The sequence below is a fragment of the Myotis daubentonii genome, chromosome 18 (assembly GCF_963259705.1).
Source record: "Myotis daubentonii chromosome 18, mMyoDau2.1, whole genome shotgun sequence".
In the NCBI taxonomy this organism is placed as follows: domain Eukaryota; kingdom Metazoa; phylum Chordata; class Mammalia; order Chiroptera; family Vespertilionidae; genus Myotis; species Myotis daubentonii.
The window spans coordinates 29,319,168-29,345,642 of NC_081857.1; the positions used below are offsets into that span (position 1 = coordinate 29,319,168).

Below are 26,475 nucleotides of genomic sequence, written 5' to 3' on the forward strand. Positions count from 1 at the left end.
GATATGTATGCTATTGTGTTAAATTGACAACAAGTTTCAAAACTTCATGTCAAATTTTCTGAAGGTGTTGACATCATAGATATTTTTACGCTTAAAAATTCAAATTTCGTGCCAAAAAAAGAGCATTTGCGGGAAGTTTTAATTCATTACTTTATTTTGAAGAAAAGTACAGCTGAAAGTGATCGTATACTTTGGGAAGCTTATGGTGAACATGCTCCATCTTAAGATACTTGTGAACGCTGGCTTAAACGCTTTAAAAGTGATGATTTCAATGTGAAAGACAACGAACGTCTAGGTCAACCAAAAAAGTTTGAAGACCAACAATTCCAAGCATTATTGGATGAAGATGCGTGTCAAACTCAAAAACAACTTGCAGAAAGATTAAACGCTGCTCAGCAAACAATTTCCGACCTTTTACAAGCAACGGGAGAGATTTTAAAGGAAGGAAAATGGGTGCCACATCAACTGAACAAAAGACAAATGGAAAACCGAAAAGTCATCAGTAAAATGTTGCTTCAGTGGCACAAAAGAAAGTCTTTTTTTGCATTGAATTGTGACTGGTGATGAAAAGTGGATTTATTTTGAGAATCCCAAACGCACAAAATCATGGGTTGATCCAGGTCAACCATCAACATCGACTGCAAGGCCAAATGGCTTCAGGAAGAAGACAATGCTCTGTGTTTGGTGGGATCAGGAAGGTGTGGTGTATTATGAGCTTCTAAAACCAGGTGAAACCGTTAACACTGATCGTTACCGATAACAAATAATCAATTTGAACCATGCTTTGATCATGAAACAACCAGAATGGGCTAGAAGACACGGCAAAGTAATTTTGCTTCATGATGACGCACCATCACACACTTCAAAACCAGTTAAAGACACGTTAAAAGATCTTGCCTGGGAACCCACCCGCCATATTCCCCAGACCTCGCTCATTCAGGTTACGTTCTGATCGATGGCACACGCACTTTCTGAGCAGCACTTCAAAACGTACGAAGAAGTGGAAAATTGGGTCTCTGAATGGTCTGCCTCAAAACAAGAAAAGTTCTGTTGGGGCGGTATCCATGAATTACCTGAAAGATGGGGGAAATGTGTAGCTAGCGATGGACATTACTTTGAATAAAGCACTTTTGATGTTTCTCTTGAAATTATCGTGTTTTCTTTGATTACAAAATCCGCATTTTTAACCGGTAAAGGGTCAATCCGCATTTTTAACTGGTATCTGCATTATTAACCGGTACCAGTTAAAAATGTGGATTGACCCTTTACCGGTTAATAATAGTAGACGGACTCATCTGGTTCGAATAGCAAGTTCTCTCACCAAAGCCATGGAGAAGGGGTCAGGAGAAGCATTTAAAAATGTATCTTGATTTTTACAAACAGCACGAATGGGTCCTGTTCGACAGGCTCGGAGTGGTCACGGGCAGGAAAGCGGCAACTCGAGATGGGCCAGATTCCTAGCCCAAGGCACTCCCGGGCCCCCTGCCTGGCGGCTCCACTCCTTCTTCTCTCCATGCCCAGAACCTGCCTGGCCTGCCACGGAGTCTTCGGAGCAGAATCATCACCCTTCTTCCAGACGGTTCTCCATCGAGCTGTTCTTGTGAAATCTCACCCATTCCCTTTGCCAGAGGGGGTTTATGGAGAACCCGAACAGGAATGGAGGGCAGGAGGGACTCTTTTACCCAGAGGCGGTGGCTGAGTGGAGGGGGTGGCCCCTGCGTGAGTGGACAGACCTGTTTAGTGTGGCCTCTTACCTCCCCTGAGAACAAGCCAGTTCTCTTCTCTGGTGCTGAACTCAGTTTCCTCATCTATAGAATGGGGCTACTCACCTTAGCCCACTGGCTCGTTGGAGCCACATAGGCACAGAGCAGTCCCTCAGTGAAAGCGCCAGGGTGTAGGATGTTGGCTGTATGCCCCCTTTACAGAAAGGCCCGGATAAGACACAAGAATTTTGTTTTTCCTTCAGCAAAGCAGGTACCGGCGGTGATAGGGTGAAGTTCAGGAAGGCTCCGCACCTACCGGTGGCTCCTAGTTGATGGTGTGTGGCCTGGAGGCAGATGGGAGGTGCTGTAGTCCTGCCTCACTTGTTCTGTTGTGGTTTGGGGAAGGGTGGGTGGGTGTTACTAGTAGTTATGAAAGGCCTCAAACCAGGGTCTGGACATTCAGGGAGTCAGACAAAAGAAGCATGGACCAGAGACCCACACCTATCCACTGGCGCTCCTTGTGGCCAGAGGTGTAGGTGAGGGTCAGTCAAGGTGCCCCGGTCAAAGTGCCCTGAACTCTCACTCATCCACTCACTCACTGATTCAATGCCCAGTTCGGGTGCAGGGGGAGGTGCAGCGCTGTGTGTATGTGTTTTACAATTTACACCATACGCTCCGGTCATCAAGGAGCTTGTGGTGTAAATTAAGAGAGAGACAGTGTCGAACTGGGGAGAAAGAGCGGAGGAAGGTGACTGGAAGGCTCTGGCGGCGGCAGCACTAACTCTAGCGGCTTGAACATGGAGCGAGGGGTGAGGTGGCGTTCTAGGCAGCACAAGTGGGAAGAGCGCAAGTCTGGAGGTCAGACAGATGCAGGTTTAAATTTACAACTAATTGGGGACATTGAGCGAGTTACTTAAACCTTTTAAAACTTTCATTTATTGGGGGTGAGAGTGTAAGGGCTGGAGCGATAGAACCTTCCTGGCTTCCCTTCCTGGCTGCCAGGAGGGGAAAATGGAGCATTTTATGTGGAAGTAGTTGGACAACTATAGAGTGCTATGCAAACACAGGGGTTGCTTTTATTATTAAAGTATTACTTATAAGTTAATTCACCCACCCATTTATCTACCCACTCACCCATGCACTCATCCACTCATCTATCCATCCATCCATCCACCCACCCACTTATCCACCCACCCATATACCCCAACACTCATCCACTGATCCTTTCATCCACCCACTCATCTACCCATCCACCCATGTACTGATCCATCCATCTACCCATTTACCCATCTACTTATCTACCCATTCACTCATCCACCCATCCATCTACGTATTTATCCATCCATCCATCCATCAACCTACCCACTTACCCACCCGCCCACTCTACACCCACACATGCATCCCTGATCCTTCTATTCACTCATCAATCCATCTATCCATCCATCCATCCATGCATCCACCCACTTACCCACCCACCCATATACCCACATACTCATCCACTGATCCATTCATCCACCCACTCATCTACCCATCCACTCATCCATCCATCCACCCAATAAGCCTTTCATGAGTGTTTCCATGACCTGGCACCCTGCTCAGTTCTGGGGATACAGAGTTCATAGCCTAGTGGGAAAAAGAGCCATATAAACCACAGATCATTACTTTTCTTTTTTTTTTAAAATATATTTTATCGATTTTTTACAGAGAGGAAGGGAGAGGGATAGAGAGTTAGAAACATCGATGAGAGAGAAACATCGATCAGCTGCCTCCTGCACATCTCCTACTGGGGATGTGCCCGCAACCCAGGTACATGCCCTTGACCGGAATCGAACCCGGGACCTTTCAGTCCGCAGGCAGACGCTCTATCCACTGAGCCAAACCGGTTTTGGCAATCATTACTTTTCTTAAACCATTTCTTTTCAGTCAGTTCTATCTTTGGGGGCAACAAGTTATACAGATCACAGATTATGGGATTTTATTTTTTAACAGGCCTTGGTTTTTCTTAGGCCTATTTCTTTCTTTTATTTCTTTGTTTTGTTAATCCTCACTTGAGGATATTTTTCCCATTGATTTTTAGGGAGAGCGGAAGAGAGAGGGCAAGACAGAGAGAAACAGATGTGAGAGAAACACATTGATTGGTTGCCTCCTGCACAAGTCTTGACCAGGGCCCGGGCCAGGGAGGAGCCTGCAACCAAGGTACATGCCTTTGACTGGGATTAAACCTGGGACCCTTTGGTCTGCACGCCGAAGCTCTATCCACTGAACCAAACTGGTTAGGACAGATTATGGGATTTTAAGGCTGAGTGATTCTAGGAATCATCTTTTCTATATCATTCATTTTACTGATGAGGAAATTGTGGTTATTATTTGTTGTGGAAAGTACTACTACTTCCTCTTATTTGCTTCTAAATAACCACTCCCAGGTTTCAACTTCAGTTCCGTTCAATTAGTCTTTATTAAGCATCTATTAGATGCCAGGCTCTCTGCAAGAACTGGAGATACAGCGACGGAGCAGACATCATTCCCGCTCTCAAGTTGGTTATGGTCTAGGGCCCTAGACTCTAGGGGAAAAGGACACACAGAGATAACAGCCACTCTGTTTGATAAAGATAGGGATGGGGTGAGCATCAAGTACTGAAAACACAGAAGAAGCACCCCTAATCGGGACTTGAGGAACTTGAGGAAGGCTTCCCAGAAAGGAAACCCACGAGATATATCTTGAAGGACAAAAGAGAAATGCAGGGGAAGGGCGTGCCAGGCAGAGGAACAGCATGAGCAAAAGCGTGGCGGTATGAGGTCGCATGGTTTATCGGAGGAACGATAAGAAGCGGGTGTTTCTGGAACTTAAAGAAGGATGTGGTGAGGAATGAGTGTGGAAAAGAGGGCAGGGGCCCAGTTGGCTGACACGGAGCTGGTATGGCCAAAGGCTCCCTTCGCCTTTCTGGGTCTGGTGAGTGTGCCCTTGTTCACCTTCCCTGTGCTCTCTGAGCTAAGAAACTCCACCACGCTCCTGAGCCGTCATCTTTGTAGACGGAAGTGGCCTGGTTCGTGGGAAGAGCCCATCCTTCAAGGAGTGGCTCCAATTCCAGCACCTCCATGAAGTCTTCATTAACCACCCTCTGCATTCAATGAACTCTGTTGTCTATACTGCACTTTGGGAGTCTCTGGTGTGGTTCTTGGTCACCCCATGTGAGTGTAGCTTGTCTCTACAGTGAGCTCATAAGCTCCTGAGTCACCTGGCAATGTTAATAAGTACCAATAAGTCTGAAACCTATTGATCTGCGTTTCAGAAAAGTGCTTGGGCCTGGGGGGCAGACAGATCTGGATTTGATTCTTGCTATGCCACTAGTTACTAGTTCGTACCTGTGGGGAAGTTTTTAATCTGTCTAATGACTCAGTTTCCTCATCTATAAAATGGGTGATGACTCCAATTCATGGGTGTTTTGAAGCCATGGTTTTAGCTCCCAGGGGCTAGGGAGAGCATTGGGGGCTTCCCAGCAGTGAGGACTGGGCCTGCAGCAATAGTGGGCAGAGACGTGAGAGCAGTGGGTCTGTACGGCAGGATGGAAAACCTGGCATGATCAGGCCCTGTGGTTGAGTGGCTCCCAGTTGACTTACCCGTTAAGCACTTTACAGTGACAAAGTACTTGGTGTGTGCTAATTCATTGGAGCCGAGGAAGTTAAAATCCTGAGAGATGAAGCAATTGGCCCAAGGTCACAGAGCAAACAAGTGGCAAAGCTTGTGCTGGTGAGAGGGAGGGAGAAGAGGAAGTGCTTGGACAGTGGTGAGAGGAGGCTGGGGTGACGTCTTGTGTATGATGATATGGGATAAGAGACAGACGTGTGTGGTAAATGGCTAACAGCCATTCAGTGTTTAACAACTGGCTCACCAGGAAAGGTCAGCCCTGCTGGGAAGTGTTTGCCAATTCCTGTGGTGTCAATACTCCCCCCATCACTGATTTCAAGCTGTCATTGTGACGTCAGTGGATTTGGGACTTGGAAGAGATCTGCACAGTTGGCTTGTATGAGCCAGGACCAGCCCGCTCCAGCACACCCCTGAGGCTTCAAGGTCATCATGTATGGGCCTGAGAGAGAGTCCACGCACACTGGCATGCTTCTAATCCTCCCGGGCCCCTCGAGGTAGGGACCCCATTGCTCCCATTTCATAGAGTGGGAAGCGGAGGATCCTGACTGTGGTCACACAGCTATTGCGTCGCAGAAAGGGGCTCCAGCTTGGGCAGTCTGACTCTAGAGCAGCGGTTCTCAACCTGTGGGTCGCGACCCCTTTGGCGGTTGAACGACCCTTTCATGGGGTCGCCTAAGACCATCCTGCATATCAGATATTTACATGATGATTCATAACAGTAGCAACAGGACAGTTATGAAGTAGCAAGGAAAATAATTTTATGGTTGGGTCACAGCATGAGGAAATGTATTTAAAGGGCCAGGAGGTTGAGAACCACGGCTCCAGAGCCCGAGTTCTAACCATGACATTGTTCTCTTCCCACTCCAACGGGGCGGCTCTGTCCAGGCGCATGCGCTGCTCCAGGGGCATTCGCCGCCAAGCTCCAGCCCATTTCCAGGCGAATCTCCAGCTGATCTCTGGCTCTGGCATAGACCTCTGCTCCCTCGCCCGCCATCCCCAGCTGTTTCCCGTCCCCCTCCATGGGACTTGCTCTAACATTCCCCGTTGGGGTCAGCTGGCACAGCCATGAGACCTGGAGGCAGAGGCTGGCCCCGCAAGGCCAGTGGAGGCAGAGGCAGGTTATGGTGGTGGAGTGGGCACAGAAATGTCCAGGCCTGGAGTCTGTCACAGCCCAGATGCGGCCCTGGCACCCAGAACCAATGCTAACAGCACACATCTGCTATTACCAGGATAGGAACAATAATTTATGAAGACATCATGAAGCCTTAAGTATGTAGTATGGAGCATTGAAACCAAACAGTTGACTCTGTTTGGGAATGGAGGGAGGGAAACCAAGAAGACCGAAGGGAAGGGGAGGAAAGGCAGGGCATGCTAGAGGGTGTGTGGGGGCGGGGAAGGGAGTACATGGTCATTGGAAAGTACATGGGAACCCAGGCTTGTGTCTAAGCCCCAGCGCTGTGACTTGTAGTGGGAGAAGGAATGATCACATCATTGATAATAATAATAGTAATCAAGATTATTATGTGTGAGTTATTGCAGTTATTCAGGTTCCTGGGGTTGTGCTTCTGTAATATTTACTTCCCTATCATCAGGGCTGCCGGGGGGTTGAAGGGGTGAGAACTGGTATACAGAGGGTACTAGGGGCTGATTTGAGGGGAGCTCTGTCCCTTCCTGATGTGACCATTTGCTGCTCACCATTCAGGAGAGCTGTTTTAGAAGCTCACCGAGTGTGTGCATGTCCATGTACATGGGCGAATGTATGTTTGAGGGCCAGTGTATGCACACCTATGTACATACATGTACCTGCATGCATGTATCTGTGTGTGTGTGTGTGTGTGTGTGCGTGCGCCCGTGCCCGAGTGCGCATGGCTCTCCTACTCTTCCCCTTTCCTACCCAGGGAGCAGCTGGCCAGAGGCTTAGGGGTGATGGAGAGGCAGGACTGCTGCAGATAGAAATGGAAATGAATTCAGCTCTGGCCCCATCTCTTTCAAGCTCCCTTGCACACAGTGGGAGCTTAATAAATACTTGATGATGGTTCTGCACCTGGGAAGCCAGCAGCTGTTCCCAACGCTGACTCAGAGCCCCGCGGGGCAGATCAGCTGGGGAGTGACCATGGGGGTCTTCAGTCTTCCTGCCAGACCCTCTGGTGAGGCCACGCCCAGCTGGAGCCCTGTCCTCTTCACACATCCTGCCTTTGCTCTGGCCTTTTCTCCGGCTCTTTTCCACCCACCATTGGAGCAACATTTACAGAGCAACCACTTGGTGCTGAGCGCCATCGTGGGAAGGCACCCTGGGAGATGGTATAGGAGGTGCAGGGTCAGACTGAGCGGGGTTCAAGCCACAGCACCCTTAAGGACAAGCTGAGGGGCCTCGGGCAGGTTACTTATCTGCGCCTGAGTGATTTCCTGTTTTGTTTTCACAGTGTTTGTCTGCAAAAGGGGGATGGCATTTTCATAGCGCTGATGTGAGGTTAGAAATAACAGAGGCAGGTGCACAGATCCCGCAGGGGTGCGGGAGGCGAGCCTCTCCGCCTGGAGGCAGGAGGGCGTGGGGCCCCCTGCTCTTTGACCTCGGAGTTGTTACTCCACGTCTCTGAGCGCCGGGGCGTGTAAAGGAGGAGCACGGTGCTCACCTCCGAGGGTGTCTGGAGGATGTGAGTGGATAATACGTGTGAGACAACCTATGGCAGATCCTGGCCACTAATAACTGTTTGTCTTCCCTGCTTCCTGCCCGCGAAACAGGGGGCACAGCTTCCCCGCTCAGGGGGCTCTCTGCCCCTCCTCCCCACTGCTGGCACCGCGTCTGGGGCGCCCGGTTTCTACCTGCGGGAGGGAGGAAAGGGGACAGCGGCTCCGCTCCCCAGCCGGGAGCGCAAACTACAGTTCCCACCGGCCCCGTGCGGCCGCGGGGCTGGGAGCCGGCGGCAGGCCCCGCCTCCTGGGCGGAGCGTAGCAGGGGGGCGGGGTTAGGAGGTGGTGGGAGGGTTAAGCCAAGCCAATGAGACCAGCTGCTAATAGGTGGGCTGGGCTTGCCATTTAACAGTGGCAGGAGGAGGAGAGCAAAGCTCGGGAGCCAGCGAGGAGTGGAGCTGAGCCTGGCCTCGCATGCTGCCAGAGGACCACCTCCCGAGCCAGAGTTCTTCCCCCTCTTCTGCTCGCTCCCAGCGCCCCTGCCGCCCTCCCTTCCTGCCCAGTACAATGCATTCTTGACTGGCAGCGCCTGGACTCCTAGCAGCCCCGAGAGCCGGAGCAAGCCACAGGGAGGACGGGAGCCAGACACTCTGGTGGGAGCTCGGATGCCTGGCACTCTTTGAGGACATCTCTGGAGCAACGGTGGCTTTGGGGTGGGGGGTGGTGCTGCAGGCAACCCAGCCAGGCCCCAAGATGGACACTTCTGGGCACTTCCATGACTCGGGGGTGGGGGACCTGGATGAAGACCCCAAGTGCCCCTGTCCATCCTCCGGGGATGAGCAGCAGCAGCAGCAGCAGCAGCCGCCACCAGCGCCAGCACCCCCGGCAGCCCCCCAGCAGCCCCCGGGACCCCTGTTGCAGCCTCAGCCTCAGCCTCAGCCTCAGCCTCTGCAGCAGCAGCAGCAGCAGCAGCAGCAGCCACCGCATCCCTTGTCTCAGCTCGCCCAACTCCAGAGCCAGCCCGTGCACCCCGGCCTGCTCCACTCCTCTCCCACGGCTTTCAGGGCCGCCCCCTTGTCCAACTCCACCGCCATCCTCCACCCTTCCTCCAGGCAAGGCAGCCAGCTCAATCTCAATGACCACTTGCTTGGCCACTCTCCAAGTTCCACAGCCACAAGTGGGCCCGGTGGAGGCAGCCGGCACCGGCAGGCCAGCCCCCTGGTGCACCGGCGGGACAGCAACCCCTTCACGGAGATCGCCATGAGCTCCTGCAAGTACAGTGGTGGGGTCATGAAGCCCCTCAGCCGCCTCAGCGCCTCCCGGAGGAACCTCATCGAGGCTGAGCCCGAGGGCCAACCCCTCCAGCTCTTCAGCCCCGGCAACCCCCCCGAGATCATCGTCTCCTCCCGGGAGGACAACCATGCCCACCAGACTCTGCTCCATCACCCCAATGCCACCCACAACCACCAGCACGCCGGCACCACCCCCAGCGGCACCACCTTCCCCAAAGCCAACAAGCGGAAAAACCAAAACATTGGCTATAAGCTGGGACACAGGAGGGCCCTGTTTGAAAAGAGAAAGCGGCTGAGTGACTATGCTCTGATTTTTGGGATGTTTGGAATTGTTGTTATGGTGATAGAGACGGAGCTCTCTTGGGGTTTGTACTCAAAGGTAGGGGCTGTGGTTTCTCTTTATACCTTGAACAAAAGGAATATATAGGTAGAGAGAGAGAGAGAGAATGATTGAGAGATTGATTGGGGAGAGCGGTGGTGGTGGTGGGGAGAGGCGGTTGCTCAATTATATTGAACACTCTAACTTCCCGTGGTTTTCCTTCTTAATCCTGGGAGAATTCATTCCTGGTTTTCTTGGTGGGAGGACATCCCCATGCACTGTGTCTAATTTGCAGACTCCGTGTTGGGGAGGATTAAAGAATCCCTTCTGTGAAATCCCCCCCCCCGCCCCCCGCACCCCCACCCCGCCTGGCTCACCGGCACTAACGCATAACCCAGCAGCTTAACGCACCAATTAATTACACTCTGCCTGGGTGTGCTTGCCAGCTCCTGCGACTTCCCTCCTCCTCCCCTCCTTGCTCCACTCCATTTTCCCCGAGGATAAAAACGAAATGTCTGAGTGGGGGGTAGGGGTGCCATGCCAGCCCCTTCTCTCTCTGTCTGCTCCCTCTCTTCCCAAGTTTCTGTTTCCCTCCTCATCCCCGAGAGACTTAGGGCGAAACCCAAAAGCACCCGTGGCCACGTCTCCTGGGGGCCTGGGATAAAAATGCAGGTGGAGGAAACGAGCGGCTCTTCGCTCAGGAAAGAGGACTCAGAATAAACCTGCTGCTGCTTCTAGGCAGCCCCTGATAAAATGGCTACAGGTGTTCCCCGGGCAGAGCAGATGGGCACCGCCTTGGCACCAGCCTGGGGGTGGGGGGGAGCGCCTCTCCTTCGGATGGGATGACAAGGCTTCCCAGGCATCCCCGAGAGCCCGCTTCCCGCTCAGCCCCGTCCTCCCCTCCCGCCCCAGCGTCTCCTCTCGGGGGTAAATGAGGTGGAGTGTGTGTGTGTGTGTGTGTGTGTGTGTGTGTGTGTGTGAGTGCGCGCTGATGGAGCCGGCAGCACCCACTTTCGTGGGGGAGCTGGCCCCGCGGCTCCGGCCTCGGTCCCCCTGGAGATGGAGGATGGGGGTCCCTCACAGGGGGGTTTGGAAACCGCGTCCTCCAAGGCGGTGGGCGTTGAGGAAGGTGGGTTTGTTCATGCTCCGCCTGCTGTGGGCTCAAAGGCTTGGAGACCTGGGGAGTCGCGGGCAGGTGGGTTTTTCCCATTTACCCCTCACCCCAATTTGTTGGTGTGTGTGTGTGTGTTCATGTGTGCGCGTGCATGTGTGTGTGCGCCTCCTTGTTGCTGCATTTCTCACTTATTTGTCATTTTGGGCAGGGGGTGGCTGGGCAGGCTGCCTGTAGCTGGGAGGGGCTCAGCTGTTGGAGGTTTCAAATAGAGCTTGTTTCAGGCTGAGCACAGCTGCTGCGAGACTGTCACATTCCTTGTTGAAATCCAGCCGCTAAAACCTGGGAGGTGCTGATCGGATTTCCCATTCCCAGCCCGGCGCTCTAACCGGGGACAGGCAGACGGGGCCGTTCTGGAAAGGGCTGGGGCAGAGCCAAGACTCCCAGGTGGAGGGTTCCCCCCAGGAACCTGGCCGCTCTCGGGGGCTCCCAGCTGAGCAGCTCCTAGAAGCTGCCTCCATCTAAATGCTCCAGGATTTGAATCCCTCAGCGCGCAGAAGCGAGTGGGGTTTCCCCCGGAATCGCAGTCACTTAGTCATTCCCTGTAATGAGCCTCTGAGTCTGCAGGTCCTTCTGCTGGCTGCGACTCCCCTTCCGAGCCGCAGGGAGAGGGGGCTGCCACCCCCAGCGGGCTCGGCAGCCACCCTGAGCACAGCCCTGGCTCCCTCCAGTCACACCCCCTGGGGACCAGGGGCCCCTGCTGGGAAACGAATGCAGGCCCAAGTGCTGGGGGTGAGGGGAAGACAGCACCTCCTCTTTCAATGACCCCCGTGGTCAGCTCTTCCTAGAGACGGCCCCCCAGTGGGATCCGTGTGTGCACATTTGTTTTTTCATGCAATGGGGGGAGGGGGTGGCCGCTGTGCTGGGAGCAGGTGCCATGCCCACGGAGTGTTCAGGGAGAGGGGCTTCCCCAGAGTCGGAGAAAGCGGGTTCTGGGGTGAAGGAAGGACGAAGTGACCCACGGGGCCAGGCTGTACCCTTTCGAAGATGGGGAGCCCCTGGTTGATGGCAGCACAGAGCGGGCAGCAACTGGGAAGGCCTTGCTCGCCTCCGCTGGTGAGACAGCCACTTCCTGTGCACCTGGGGTCGGCGCTGGTTATGAGTAGCAGGGCTCTCTCATTCCTCAGCCCCTCTGTCTGTCCGCCCATAATTGGGTCATTATGAAAGGAGGACGCGCTGGGTGTCTCCTCTGTCAGGCCTTGTGGACCCAGGAGGGGGTGAGGTGGCTACCCCTCTCTTCTCCTGTGGGCCAGCAGGGTTGTTTGAAAGACTCAGACAGAAGTGTGAGTCCCAGTTCTGCCCCTCCCGGTTGTGTGATCTTGGACAAGCCATGTAGCTTCTGCAAGCCTGTCTCCTCAGCCGTCAAGTGGGGAGAAGGGAGTTAGACTAGGCGTGGGGCGCTGCGTGCAATGCCTGCTCGATAACCAGGGCCTATTGTTGTTATTAATAATGATGGTACGGACGAGAGGAAAAGGAATGTCTTTTTCCTGTTATCTCATTCTGGCTCCCGAATTAGTTGGGGCCTTCAAGGATTGGGAAGGAAGACTTGTCGATGGAGTCGAGAAGTTGTATCTCGGAGGGAGAAGTTCTGAGAAGGGGCTGGGTCTTCTCACTGGCACCCTCTCGCCACGTGGGTCTGTTGTAGGGGAGGTGGACGTCTGTTCCCTGGCCTCATGGGGGAACTGGCTGTGTGGTGACAGGGGGGTTTGGGTGAGAATGAAGAACCACCAACAGGGGGGACACAGAGTTGGTAGTGGGCCTGGGGGAGGGTGGGTGATGGTTTCTTTTGCTGGAGAACTTGTGCCTCTGGTTGGCTCCGCGTGTCTGGAAGCAGGAGGATGGGTAACTCTCACCAGGTTGGGTAATTCTGCACTGATGGGGGCAGTTCCCACTCAAATGGCCCTGGGGAGAGGGACACCCCCCCCATGTGACTAAAGACTAGCTGCTTTCGGAAGTTCTCTGCTTTTATCCATGGAGCCGTGGCCTTCCTGTGTGTCTGTGTTTGACTGATATCTGTTCCTGGTGGAGAAATCCGCCCTGAGGCCGGGCTCTCATGAGACGAACATGGCATGTCCCTGAGCGCATCCAAAGTTAGTGCAGAAGGGAGCCAGGGAGAGGAGGTAGGACACAGGGACAGAGCCGTCCTGGCCCCCCTTCACCAGCCCTCCGTGAAGTCGGGGAAGGAAGATGGGCTGAGGCGGGGCTCAGATAGCAGGAGAGCGGTTCATTCTTGTGAGGCCACACTCACAGGATGGCCCGACCTGGCTGCTAGTGCTTCTGGACCCCTGAGCTGAATGAGGCGGCCAGGTTTGTTTGTTTGTTGGTCATGGGTGAGTTCACCCGAGGGCTTACACATCATGACGCGGCCAGGCTGAGAGAGCCTGTTGGGAAATCGTGGTGACGGTGTCTCCAGCACGTTAGTGTCAGTTGGAGGAGGCAATGAGGACTCGGGGAGGCCTTCCTGGCATTCTGTGTTTTCTCCCAGAGCTGGTTGGAGGCACACCCACTCCGTCGCCTCACTCTGCCTGCTGTGTTCTCTCTACGGGATCGGGATCGGGAGAGAGTTGGGGCTGGGCCCGCTCGGCCTGCCCTCCCCTCCTCCCCAGGCTCTGGCCTCCTGCCCCTCCCCCTGCCGTCCTGCTGGTGGCTGGGCTGGTACCTCTCTTCAGTCTGTCCAGCTGGCCAGTCCCAGGCGGACCCTGTTTCTCAGGGGCCTCATGAGTCATCTCGGGGGCGGCTGGGAAATGCTGGTGCAGCAGGTGGCTGTTTCCAATTTTCACAACCTCAAACCGCTCTCCACCCCGGCCTCACAATTTATCTGAGTTTCACTTCCTCGGCCCCACCCTGTGCCCACCCCTGCCCGCTCCACCAACTTCCTGCCCCTCTGCTCTGCCTGCTCCCCCTGCCTGGCCTTGTTACCCAGGCCATGGCACAGGAGCTGGTGTGGCAGTCCTACCTGGCTGTCCTGTCTCTCCCATGCGTGGCTGTCTTTCTCATCTCCAGTTACACCTCCATCTTCAGACCACCGCATGGGAAGCCCCCTGAAAAGGACTGACTTCTCTGCACGCCCAGGCGAGCGTGGCTCCCGACCATTCACTCTTCAAGGAGGGGTGGGGGCCCCTCAGGGCCAGCTCATAGGGGTCCGTGATCCATCCCAGCCTGTAGCCTGCGGTGGAATAGGATCCCTGGTTCCAGCTCCCCTGCCCCCTGCCCTGCTGGCCATGGAGGCCTTGTCGGCAGAGCAGCAGCTGGGCTTAGCTGGGCGCATGGCCTCACCTGCCAGACCCAGGAGCCGCCTGGGGCCGGTGTGTGGCTGCGGGGCATGTCCCAATGTCTGTGGTGTCAGGCATGTTGGGAAAGTAAGAATAGGCCGGACCCTTTTCATGGACCCTCCACGTGGGAGGACCTGTAGGACAGGGTTGCAGAAGGCAGGAGATTCTATAAGCCATTGGCTACAGGTAGGAGCGGAGAGCCAGGGACCGTGCCCCCCATTTCCCCCCCAAACATTGTATCTTCACGGGTCACAATGAGTGTCTTGGCCTAAGGAGGCAAGTGTAGCTCTGGGAAGGCGAGAACCAGGCCCGTCCAGGGTGCTGGCCACTTTCTTGATAACCTTGTGGACAGTCTGCCATGAATTAACCATATGTAACCCACAGAGGGGACAGCTCACTTTTATATACGCTTCTCCTTTGCCTGTCATCACGCTATTTATAACTGTCCCAGGGAAAGACTTCATAATGCGCCCCGACTTCCCTTCCCCGCAGGCGGCGTGGCCTGCCTGGGCGCTGGCATCCCCGCGGGGCCTGTATGTGCTGCCCGCGCTAGTGAGCGAGCTGGGGCGGCCTTCCCCCCTCAGGGAGCCGCCCCGGGAGGCCTGGTCCAAGGACCTGCTCTGCATAACGCGAGGCAAAGTGAACATGATGAGACGCGATTTGAGTCACCTCTGTGGGGAGGCTGAGGCCCGGATGGAAACGTAAGATCAGAACAGAAAGCTCTGGTTTTGTTGCCGTTGTTTGTAACGCACATTTGGAGGAGAAACCGAGAGTGAGAGGAGGGGTGGCGAGGGGCGGCGGTGTGTGGTGAGACCCGCCTTACTCCCCTCAGCGGCAGGAGGCCGGGCTGTTCATTCGTGGCTGTTTTTCTTCTTTCTTTTAAAACCCCAAAGGGAGAGAGAGAAAAAGAAGAAAGCACCCATTTCTCTTTAAATAACGAGGGTGGGGAATGCGAGGACCATGCTGTTCCAGGAGCTGCGGGGAGGAGCACGCTCCTGCCTTTCTTCTGCTGAGGAGAGTCCCGGGAGGCGAGTGGGTTGAGGTGCCCGCTCCCACCCTGTCACTCCACCCAGGAGCTCGGCCGAGGAAGGAGGGAGGAAGGGCTGGGCTGGGGCAGGGCCGGCTCTGCACGGGGGGGGGGGGGGGGGGGGGGCGAGGAAGGCTGCCGGTGACAGGAGGGGAAGGCAGGGACCGTTTGAGAAGCTCTGCACCAGCTTCACCCTCGAGAGTGTATGGGCCAGAGCCCAGTGCTGGGAAGTGTTGGGACAGAAGGAACTTTCCCAAGAGAGAGAGCTTGGTGGGGGGTGGGGAGACCAGTGCAGGGACCCAGGAAAGACAATGTCCTGGGCGGTGGCCAGGGCCAGGGCCACTCTGGGGGCAACCTGGGTCCAGGGGAGATTGTGGACAGGCCCCCGGCCAACACTCAGGGTGCCTCCCCACCCGGAGATCTGGTGACACCGCCTGCCCTGGGGCAGCGCTGCGGAAGCCGGGAGGGCGAGGTGTGGGCACTACAGAGAGAACCAGATCCATCCCTCGGAGGCCTGGGCTGCAAGGGGAGGCTGGGGGGCGGGGGGGTGCCTCACAGCCCTGCAGCTCCGCCCCTGGTGAGCCAGCAGGCCTCACGCCCAGCGGGGCACTTCTGCAGGCAGCCAGGGGCCTCTCCCCAGCACTGGCTGCAGGACTGCGTATGGGGGTGACCTCACAGGCTCGGCATTTCCACCCCACGAGGTATCTTCATGCTGTTCCTCAGGACCCCCCATGGCCCTGGGAGTCCATGCAGTCAGCAGCCTCTCACAGATGAGGACGCTGAGCCGCAAAGGGGTTGAGTCGCTCGCTCCAGCTGCCCCTCTCAGGACAGACGGCTCTAGAGCCAGAGCTCAAATCTCCAGCGCAGGGCTTGCCTCCCTGTTCCAACCCCCACCAGGGACCTCTGCTGGGATCCCAGTGAGGGAACCTCCAAGGGCTTTTCCATCCCTGGTTCTCGAATTTTCTCCTTCATCCTCGAGTCCCAGTTTCCCGCTGCCCTGGCGCGAGGCTTTGTGGAGCTCGGTCGCGGGCGGGCGGTGCTGAAGAACAGCCCGTCTCTGCCCGGCAGGAGCTCTGAGGAGGTGCTCCCCCTCTTGCTTCTGACGTGTGGGGGGGCCTTTGTCGAGCCCGTTGACCTCTCCCGGCCTCTGTTTCTCCAGCTTTAAAATGAGGCCAGGCTCTGGTGCTGAGCTCCGTTTCCGCTCCTAAGCATCCTGACTCGGCCGAGCGTCCATAGTCCTCACACTCATGTTCGTGAGGCGCGTCAGGCCTGCACCTGGGGACCACCCACCCCGGTGGGCTGCGGCTCCTGGGGTGGGTGCTGGGAGCACTGAGGAAGGAGTCCACGATTTGGAACGTTGGGGAGGCTCCCTGAAGGAGGGAGGGTGGCCCCTGAAGACTAGACAGACCAAGATGGGAAGGTCCCTGGGCAGGGGGCAGAGTGGGTAGGGAATGGAGCTGGGCTGTTCCTGTCATGTGCACAGGGGCAGGATGGGAGGGAGGAGGAGCCTGGGAAAGTTATTGCTGGTGTCTTCCTAGGAGGTTCTGAGCAGGGAGCAAGCCACTCTGCCCAGGGCGAGGGCACGGGGTGATTTCGTAGTTAGTTGACATCTGTAATTGTTGGGGGCTCAGAGTTCTGCACCCTCGGGCCCTGGAGACCTGCTTCTGTTCTTCTGTAATTGGTCATCTTAGTTGGCGCAGCCAGCCTGCTGTGGTGGTGGAGGACTTGGGCTCTGGGTTCAAATCCGGCCTCGGTTGCATACCAGTTGTGGGTCCTCAGGGAGTGGACTGAATTTGAAGCCCATTTCCCAGATGTTCAGAGAGAATCGTAGCCCCTGCCTATGGCACAGCACCCAGTCCAGAGCTGGCTGGGCAGACAGTGACTCTTGAGGTCTGCCAGCTGTTGCTTTTATGGGACCAGTGCTTAGAAGACGCCCCCTCCCCCTCCCCCCCAGCCACCCCGGGGACCACAGAGGGCACGCGTGCACAGGCCAGCCCTCCACTCAGGTGGTCAGAAGGGGCTCTGGAAGAGGACGCACATGTGTCACGTGCCCCCTTTCTCATAACATCCAGTGGCCTCACCTGGGCAAGGCACCCGGTCGTGTTTCCGGGTGGGGCCCGCGGGTGAGTCAGCACATCGAGAGGGAGACAGGCTGTGCTCGGAGGGCAGGGCTGTCTGGCCTGGGCTTCTGGAGCCTCCTTACCTCATGGGACCCAGTTATTCTGCACTCGGAGCCAGCGATCTATGGCCTGGGCACAGCTCACTGGGTGTGGACACGGGACTGGGACAGGTGGAGGGAGAACAGAAATAAGCCCGTGAAGCCAGGCCAGAGGCAGCGAGACCTTGAGGACGGTCAGGGGACATGTGGGGACCAGGCAGAGAGGCTGGGAGCCCAGGACAATGGGGCGGGGCCACCAGGAAGCGGTCCCAGGACAGACCAGGGAGGACAAGAAATGCCAGGACTTTTCCTGTGTCTTCAGGAGAACACGTTCCCTTCAAGGCTTGCCAAAGGGCACCTTTTTAAAAAAATATATTTTATTGATTTTTTACAGAGGGGAAGGGAGAGAGATAGAGAGTTAGAAACATCGATGAGAGAGAAACATCAATCAGCTGCCTCCTGCACACCCCCTACTGGGGATGTGCCCGCAACCCAGGTACATGCCCTTGACCAGAATCGAACCTGGGACCCTTGAGTCGGCAGGCTGACGCTCTATCCACTGAGCCAAACCGGTTAGGACAAAGGGCACCTTCTGGAATGCCAAAGGCTGTGGGGGCGTGTGAATCCAGGTTCTCTCTATCCTTCCTTCGGCAGGTGGTTACTCTTCCAAGGGCGCTAAGGGGCACGACGAGCCGTGGGTGGGAGAGGGGCGTGCCAGGGGATCAGCGCTGGCCTGGCGTGGAGGCCATTTATTTTCTTTTGCCCGAGACCTGGCCGCAAGGTAACCAGAGCTGTATTCTCAGTAGAGCCCGGGTGACACTAATGAACAACATGCAAATGATGTGTGAAATAATATGCAAATTGGCATCTGTGATTTCTGAGCCGGCCTGCTGGGCATAGTTCTTAAAGGACAGGCATGGTGCTCAGTGTCGAATGGACGGGAGGCTGCCTCAGAGGGCACTCCCTCAGGGACTGAGCCGGCTGTGCCTGCGGGAGCTGTTGTTCGGTGTTTTGCTTGAGGCAGGTGATCTGCCGGAGGGAGAGACTGCCCTGGGGCTAATCCTGGCCCCCCCCGCCTCTTGATGCCGGGTGGCCTCAAGGTCACCGTCTCAAACTCTCCGAGCCTCAGTTTCCCCATTTGTGCACGGAGATAGCGGCGTTCACCAGCCTGGTGAGAATTAAACGGATAGTGGTTGGGCAAGTGGCTAGCCCGGTGGCTGGCATATTCCGGACTGCCACCAAATGGCACTTCGTCCCTGCACCTTGGCAGAGCTGGCACCTGCCTGCACCCTCACAAGGTTCCTCCGCAAGGACTTTTGCAGAGCCTTTTCTTCTTTTTTAAGGAGATTTCTGATTTAACAAATTGGGGCTTAGCCATTTTCTCTCTTTCCTGGCTCCCACTGGATAGGATGTTGGCTTGCTCAGCGCGTCCCCGAATAGCTCCCACATGTGGGAGCGCCCAGCGCCGCCGACAGGTGACGGTACCTGCCTCCGAGGCGAGGGCTGGGAGTGAGCGTGCTGCTCTGGGTTCTTACTCTGCCTTGGGAGGGGCTCAGGGCTGGATGGCGCTGGTGGGATGACCCAGAGGAGGCCTCCTCTGGGGGCCGCTGGGGGCATAGCTGGCCCAGGGTGGCACCAGACCTTCCTGAATGGCCAAACAGGACAGGCCCACCAGTTGTGCCAGCTGGGTGGGCAGGCCCCTGTATACGCCTCCCAGCTCTGAGGAAGGCAGGGTAGGAGCCATCCTCCGCGTATAGGACCCCAAGGCCCAGAGAGGTTAGGTGACTTGTCCAAAGCCACTCAGCATTGTGAGCGGCAAGGGTGCAGCTGGCATCCAGGACTTCCCACTGAGCACCCGCTCTGCGGCGGGCCCCATCCTACCTCCCAGGAAGGCAAAGGCCTGAGCCCTTGAGGATCAAGCCAGCTCCAGGGGCCCGTCCTCAGCAATATGTTTGCTCTCCCCCACCCTTCCTTAACGAGCTCCGGCTTTCAGCACAGGCCTGGGTTCAAGTCCCAGCTGCGCACTGCTGAGCTGTGTGGCCCTTTTTATTGGAAAAGGAGGTTCCTCACTCCTTTTGCTGAGGGGCGAGGTGGAGGATTCACCCAGTGCCGACAGCCCCAGGGCTCTCTGGTAAATGCTGGCCCCTGGCAGGTGTGGCCTTGGTGGCTGTTTGCGAGCTCAGTGGCCACGGGGTCATATGAAGTCCCCCATAGCTGGACCCATGCTCCCCTGGCCCCTGCTCCAGGCTGGACCTGGCATTGCCCTGCTCCGGGGGGAGTAAAGGTGCTGGGCCAGGGGGAAGGCATTTTGGCATCAGATGCCAGACTGGGCCCACCCTGTGTGCCAGCGACGGGAAGATTAGGGTTCCCAGGAGTGGCATGAAGTGGATTTGAGCCAAGAGCGAGCCCAGGATGGAGGTTGGTTATGAGGGTTTCCTCGTGGGTAGATGGGATCGTCTGTAACTGCCACCAGCCGCTCAGAGACCGTGCCGCGCTCAGACCACGGAACTTTCTTCCCTTTCCATAAAAATGACCCCAAGGCAACTCCAAGCCTTATTCAGGACTGAAAAGAGGGATGTTAGGGGAGGGGAAGAACATGACATTTAATAAGGGCCTACTGTGCGCGTTCACACATCTCATCTCAACTCTCACAACAATCTCCCTTCCACTTGCTCCTTTCCACTTGCCTCAGGAAGTGGCAGAGTTGGGATTCGAACCCAGGCACGTCCCCAAAGCCCCACGCCCTGTGCGACAGACATGCTTTTGCAGATCACCTCCTGACCTGGGCTCTTTTGAGCCAAAACGCTGTTCTTGCTCTCTCCACCTTGGCCCCCTCCCGCCCTGGCCCCTTACTGTGCCACCCTCGCTGCCTGCCAGCCTCACCGGCCTCCCTAGATGATTCGAGCCCTGGAGGGAGGGGGGAGACCGTCAGTTTAGACAGAGGGTTGACCCTCCAGGAGTCCTGGGTACGTTGACAGGGAGGACCTGGCCCTGGGGCCGAGGCTGGGCTCCCGAGGGCTGTGTGGGGTCAGCTGAGCAGCCAGTGGCGTGCGCTTTGGTGTCCGTGTCCCCGGTGTGTGGCCTCCTGGCCGCGCAAGGAGAGTTAGAAGAGAGGACGCTGAGCTCTGGGAGCCTCAGTCTCCAGGTCTGCGACTAGGATGGTGGCTTCACCCTCATGGGGACTGTGTTGTGAAGAGCAAAGGAGACAGGACTCGGCACTGAACTCCTGGAAAAGGGCTTGGTTAACAAGGGCTTCGGTTAATTTTCTCATTGTCTGACTGTCAACTCCACGGCCGGAAGGCTAGATTGAGCTCCCTGACCATCTGTTTGCTGGTCTGGCCAGCAGGCGTCTCCGGGGCCCATATGGCCGCATTTCTGCCCCCAGTCTAGTTTCATGCAAACTCCAGTGCCTTACTGTCCCCCTCTCCGCTGTTGGTCCCTTTCCATGTCTTTCCCAGGACCCCCCCCCGGCCCCCCTCCACCCCCAGCCCACCTCTGTTTCCCAACAGGTGTTCTGGTTGGCTCTGGGGTTCAACACCGAGCAGGACATGGCGCCCACGGGCGGATGGGGAGGCAGGTGTTGAACAGGAATGACGGGCATGATGCGTTTTATAGGAGACGGAACCACAGGCACAGGGCCTGGGTTCAGCCCACAAACCTGAGACGGTCTCCCCTTCCTCTGCCTGTCCCTGCCCTTGGTTCTGGCCGGTCCATCTCACCTTCACTTCTTTCCTCGTCCCTCGGATCTGTCTCCCAGCCCCCGCTGCCTCTTACACACGCGCAGTAGAGCCGGGTGTTAGGAGAACCGGCCTTAACAACAGATCTAGGCTTGCTGCCTGTGTGGCTTTGGACTAGTTGCTTCAACACTTTGATTCTGTTTTCTTCGGGGGGGGGGGGGCGTAAATCCTGCCTCTCTCTGGGGGGCCGTTGTAGGGTTAAATGAGACACCACTGTATGTCAAGCGTGGACATAGTTTGGGGCTCATGTTGGGCACCAGGAAGATCGTGGTGAAGAGGATGGCCGTGGGCTAGGAGTGGGGAACCTCGGTGTCTGGGCCTCTGTTTTGTCATCTGGAAAATGGGAACAAGTGAGGTTGAGGATGATGGTGATTCCTCCACTGGCCGTCTCGCAGGGGGGTGGAGAGGATCGGCTGGAATTCAGGAGTGACGGGAAGAAAGCTGTGACACGCACGCTGAACTGCGCTTTGCTGTTCGTTGGGGGCATTTCAGAGCGGTGGGCGGGGGGAGGTGAGCGAAACCTGAAAAGATGCGCTGTGTGTGGCTAAGGGGATTCTCACTATCAGGAGACAGGAGAGAGAGAGAGAGAGAGAGAGAGAGAGAGAGAGAGAGATGGCTCCTCTGGCCAGCATCCCTGCCTGCTTTGCTGCCTCCTCCCTTGGCATGAGGCCTGTCTGCTCCTGAACCCTCCTATCAGCGGGGAGTTAATTACTCTAATGTAAGGAGTGTGGCTCAGGGCCTTCTGGCGGATGGGAAACAGGTTTGTCCTCTCCCTGGGAGAATAAAAATTGATGGGAAGGAGAGGAAATGTGCCTTCCCCCGGAGTACCCGCCGCTGTCGGGTAGCTTTCCTGGGGCCGGGAGAGAGGGGCCAGGGGAGCCGGGGAGGAGACACAGTGACAACCCAAGGACCCGGGTGGTCGCCCGCCTTTGCCTTCCGTAGGATGACTCAGCTAAGCGGCCTCGATTTCCCCAGCGACCCCGGTGGCCGGTTAGCCTGCCACTCAACAGCCACCTAGCAAACACCTCCTGTGTGCCGGGCACTGCTCTAGAGAAATTTCCAGCCATGCGGGGAGCCCAGGCAGGAAACAGATAGATAACTTTGTTCATTCAACTACTAGTGATCGAGCGCCCATTATGTGTGGGGACTGTTCTAGGCACCGCAGACACAGCAGAACAAAACCCCACAAAAGATGGAAATCCGGGCCTCCGGGAGCTTACGTTTTAGTAGGCAGAGCTGACAGTGAACTCTGTGCATTAATTATATGTTAAGTTAGATGGTGATCAATGCTGTGATGAAAAATAAAACTTGGATAGGAGGGCAGTGATTTAAAATGTGTCCAGGGAAGGCCTCACTGAGGTGATATTTGAGGAAAGATCTTTGTGGGGGGGACTGTGTCTGGCAAGATCTGGTCAGCTCTGGGCAATAGAAATGGAATGTGAGTTGCATCTGGAATTTTATTTTTATTGAAGATTTTTAATTGAGTTTTTTAGAGAGAGAGGAAGAGAGAGGGAGAGAGAGAGAGAGAGAGAGAGAGAAACATTGGTGTGAGAGCTAACATCAATTGGCTGCCTCCTGCAAGCCCCCTCCTGGGGGTCAAGCCCACCATCTGGGGTTGCACCCCATCTGGGAATCCAACCAGCAACCTTTAGGTGCACAGGACGACGCCCGCCCAACTGAGCTACACCGGCCAGGGCTGCACCTGGAATTTTAAATTGTCCCGTAGTAATGAAAGAAGTAAAAAGAGAAATGCGGAATTAATGTGAATGTTTTTTATTTAATCCAAACGAGTACAAACATTACCATTTCAGCATCGAGTCCGTGTAAACATTCCTGAGGTCGGTTGCCTTGTTTCTCAGACTGTGCCTCCGGAGTCCAGTGTGGGCCTCCCAGCAAAGTTGGAGAGTAAGTCTCCATTGGCAACACCGGGTCTGCATTTGGAATTCACAAAGCTGACGGCTGGGAGCAGCGAGAGGGTGTGAGGCGGCTGGCCCTTGGGATATTCCGAAGGCAGGCCTTCCTGATGAACTGGACCTGGGATGTGGGGGCGGGGAAGGGGGCGGGGAAGGGGGCGGGGAAGGGGGCGGGGAAGGGGGCGGGGGAAGGGGGCGGGGAAGGGGGCGGGGAAGGGGAGTCAAGGATGAGGCCTTGGCCCAAGCAAATGTAAGGATGGAGTTCACTGGGCTGGAGAAGACTGTGCGAGGAGCCGTTCTGGGGAGAAGATGGGAGTTTAAGGTCGGACTCGCCGCGTGTGAGGGGTGTCAGTTTCAATGCATTGTGGGTAGCTCATGCCCCAGCGATCATGGCAGGTCAAAGGCCTGGGCATGGAAAGTTTCTGCCTGGGCCCGGATGGCTCCCCTCCCGGTCCAGAGTCCGTGGCATAGCTGGCCACGTTTAAAAAAAGTACCCTAACAAGTTCTCTGTGTCTCCAGCACCAAAGGTGCACCCTCTCCAAAGGTCACTGGAGATCCTTAGGGTCTTCCTGGGTCAGTTCACCTCTCACGGTCCCATCTGCCTGCTCTGGGCCCACCTCGGAGCAGCTCGGTGACTAGAAAGGGTTACAGGGGGTCAGAAGCTCCCCGAGCAAGGCTGGTACCCTGGTTGATTGTCTGGGAAGTTACTGAAACAATGCAAAACTAGAAGACGTGCATCGTGAGTTTTCCAGCTTGCCAACTCTGCGGGGGTATGGGCGGGGGGGGTGATTGCTGCAGCCTGGAGAGGATGCAGAGACCTTCTCCAAGCTTCACAGTGGGGAGCAGGAGAGGGCCAGCCCCCGGGGATCCCCCGCCTCCGGGTCACCAGGCCAGGGCTGTCGGGGACCATCCAGGGAGCCACTGCACCTGTTTCCTCTGTGGCCGGAGGAGAGTGGGGCAAGGGTGCAGGTATGGCCTTGAAGGTCTCCTCCCTCTCAGTGTGCGGTGCTAGGACCTGGGCCTGGAGAGTGAGGATCAAGGTCACCTGTTTGGGCAGCCTGGACCTTCTGACTTGGCTACAGATCCTGACCCTGCGCCTGATTGGCTGTGGGACTCTGTGACCTCATCTTTGAGTCCATGTGCCCATCTGCTGAGCGGGGGTGATGGTGCCTGCCTTGCGGGACTTTTGTGAAGTGATGTTCATGTGAACCTCAGCTCAAATACTGCTTCCCTGCCCCTCCCGCGGCGAAGGCAGGGGTTGCCTGTGGGTGGCGGTTCTGCCCGCAAGTGGAGGAGCGGGTGCAGAGGCAGCGTCTGAGCTGCACTGGGGTGAGGGTGCCTGTGAGTGGCATCAGTAGGAGAGAAAGAAGGACGGAGGGGAAGTAGGAGGGCGCCCCCACTTTTCATGAGACCTGGGAATCTAACGGTGCTTTTGATCGGGGGCCGCGGTTGGGGTGATTTGATCCCAGGGAGACGGTTAGCAATGTCTGCAGACGTGTTTGGCTGCCACAGCTCGGGGAAGGCTGTCCCAGGTGTCCGGTGGGTAGGGGCTGGGCAGGGGTCGGCCCAGCCTCTGGGAGGGAGGCCCTGAGGACCAAGCCTGGGCCGGGCCTGCTGATCGGGCTGCTGAGCACGGCACCGAGGTCACCTGCAGTGAAGCTGGGGTTTGGAGTTCATTACCAGGTAGCGGGTACGGGCGGTTTCCAGGTGCTGCTGAACACTCTGCTCACAGGACAGTCCCCACAGCAAGGAATTGCCTGCCCGAGTGCCGTTAGCACTGAACTTGGGAAACGCTGCTTTCGATGACTCATTGTCACTGGCTCCTGCTGAGGACAAACAAGAACACAGCGAGGCTGGTTATGAGCTTCGATGTGCGTCCTAATCCCTTCCTCCCCCACCCTCAGCGCAGAGGCAGCCCTGTGTGCGCCTCCAGGGCTCGGGCCGGGGTCAGGAGACCTGCGTTCAAGTCCTGCCTCAGGGGGGTGCTCCCTTGCTTCAAGTCTCTGCATCTTTCCTCCCGGCGGTGTCACCTGCATATGGGACAGGGGTGGCTCCCCAGAGGCGGGCGGTGGTGCACACGGAGCGGGAGCCGCGTGGGGAGGATGCTTGTCAGCTGTGCCGTGCTGTCCACGGGAGGCTGCGAGGATGCGTGCTGCCGGGCGCTGCAAGGTGACTGTGGGGGAGGGAGACCCTGTGAGGCCACGTGCCTGTTCCCAGGCCTCTCCATCCTCTCCTGGTTTTGTGTTCCCTGGACCCCCTGGAGGGAACGTCTCCACTGGGGAAGATGGAATTTGCAGGAAACGAGGGTTATTATTTCTGTGCCATGCGAGTGGGAGACAGCTGGGTGCGGGGCAGGTTTCCCCGCAGGGAGAGACGGCTGGGTGGTCAGCCTGGGCCTCGCTGGGGTCCTTTCCGGGTGAGGGGCTCCCCGTGGCCACCTCAGGGGGCACATTGTTGTTCTGAGCTCAAGACTAGCTGTCGGGGAGGTCTCACCCATGTGCTGAAGCGCCAAGGACATGCTACAGGCAAACCTTCACCCACACCCGTTCCGTGCCAGGCGCTGGCCTCGGAAATGATGGGGGGGCACAGGGATGGGCAATACCTGGCAGAGGGGGTGGCGGGCTGCCACCACTTGCGGCGAGGCGGGCGCGTCACACGAAGGGCACCTCTGTGACCTTCAGGCCCAGAGTCTTCGGAGAGGAGCCGGGGTTGAGCTGGGCCTCGTGGAAGGCGGGGTTTCATGAGGCAAAAGGGAAGGACTCCAGGCTGAAGGGACAGTCTGGGCACAGGCCCAAGGCCGGAGGGTGCCAGGCGTTCCCAGGGAGGGACAGGGGAGCGAGGGTTTCCTGGAAGTGCTGGAGGAAAAGCTGGCATCGATGGGGCCGCCGCTCCGGGCTTTGCTCACAGGCTGAGGACGTCGTATTTCTGGGTCTGGGCAGCGCTGCTGTGGGGCCAGGTCGCTGCGGAGGATGGATTCTCACAGGAGGCGCTCAGAGCAGGGGGGCTGGGCGGGAGGTTCCTGCAGTGGCTCCAGAGCAGGGAAGGCTTGGCCAGGCTGGAGGCAACGGGGAGGGAAGCCGTGGGGGCAGCTGGGGCCCCGGGAAGCAGGTGATGTGTTGGGTCTCACACATCTCTGTCCTGGATAGCTAGGTTGTGTGTGAAGGTCAAAGCGAGTACGCGGCCTCATCCCCTTACTGTTCAGCTGGAAAGAAACCCCCAAAGCAGCCCTTGCTGGGAGGATGGGGGGCTGTGAGCGCCCACGCGGCCTGCCAGTCCCCGAGAGCGGGTGGCACAGCGCCTGCACCAGCCGCCCTGGCGGGGGGCTTTCCTTCTGGAACCCACGGGGCTCAGCGCTGGCCTCCTGCCAGGCCTGCGGGAGATGGAAGACACCCTCTTCCTGCTCGTTTCCAAAGATCTGGGAGGGGCGGCAGCAGCGGGTGGGAGCCAGCGATGCTTGGGCTCGCAGCACAGCTCTGCTGCGACAGGCTGTGCAGCCAGGCAAGCTGTCTGGTCTCCCAGACCCCGGTCTCTGCGTGTGTGAGATGGGGTCATGGTGCTTAGCTCACCGAGTGGTTGTGAGAGAGGATTGAATAAGAACACGGTGTC

General features: G+C 56.8%; 1 protein-coding gene across 4 annotated transcripts in view; it reads left to right on the forward strand.

Annotated features, from left to right (window-relative positions):
- The first annotated feature begins 8,403 nt into the window (after nt 1-8,403).
- The window catches only part of KCNN3 (potassium calcium-activated channel subfamily N member 3), a 142,471-nt gene continuing 124,399 nt past the window's right edge, over nt 8,404-26,475 (forward strand). For 3 of the 4 annotated variants that reach the window (XR_009449946.1, XM_059675535.1, XM_059675536.1), the window contains exon 1: nt 8,404-9,651. Coding sequence is in view for 3 of the 4 variants with exons in the window: in XM_059675535.1 (XP_059531518.1) it covers nt 8,734-9,651 (918 nt within the window). In the remaining variant the exon portion in view is untranslated. Of the gene's footprint in view, nt 9,652-10,589; nt 10,721-26,475 lie in introns of those variants that run through there. The other variant, XM_059675537.1, reaches the window with a different exon arrangement.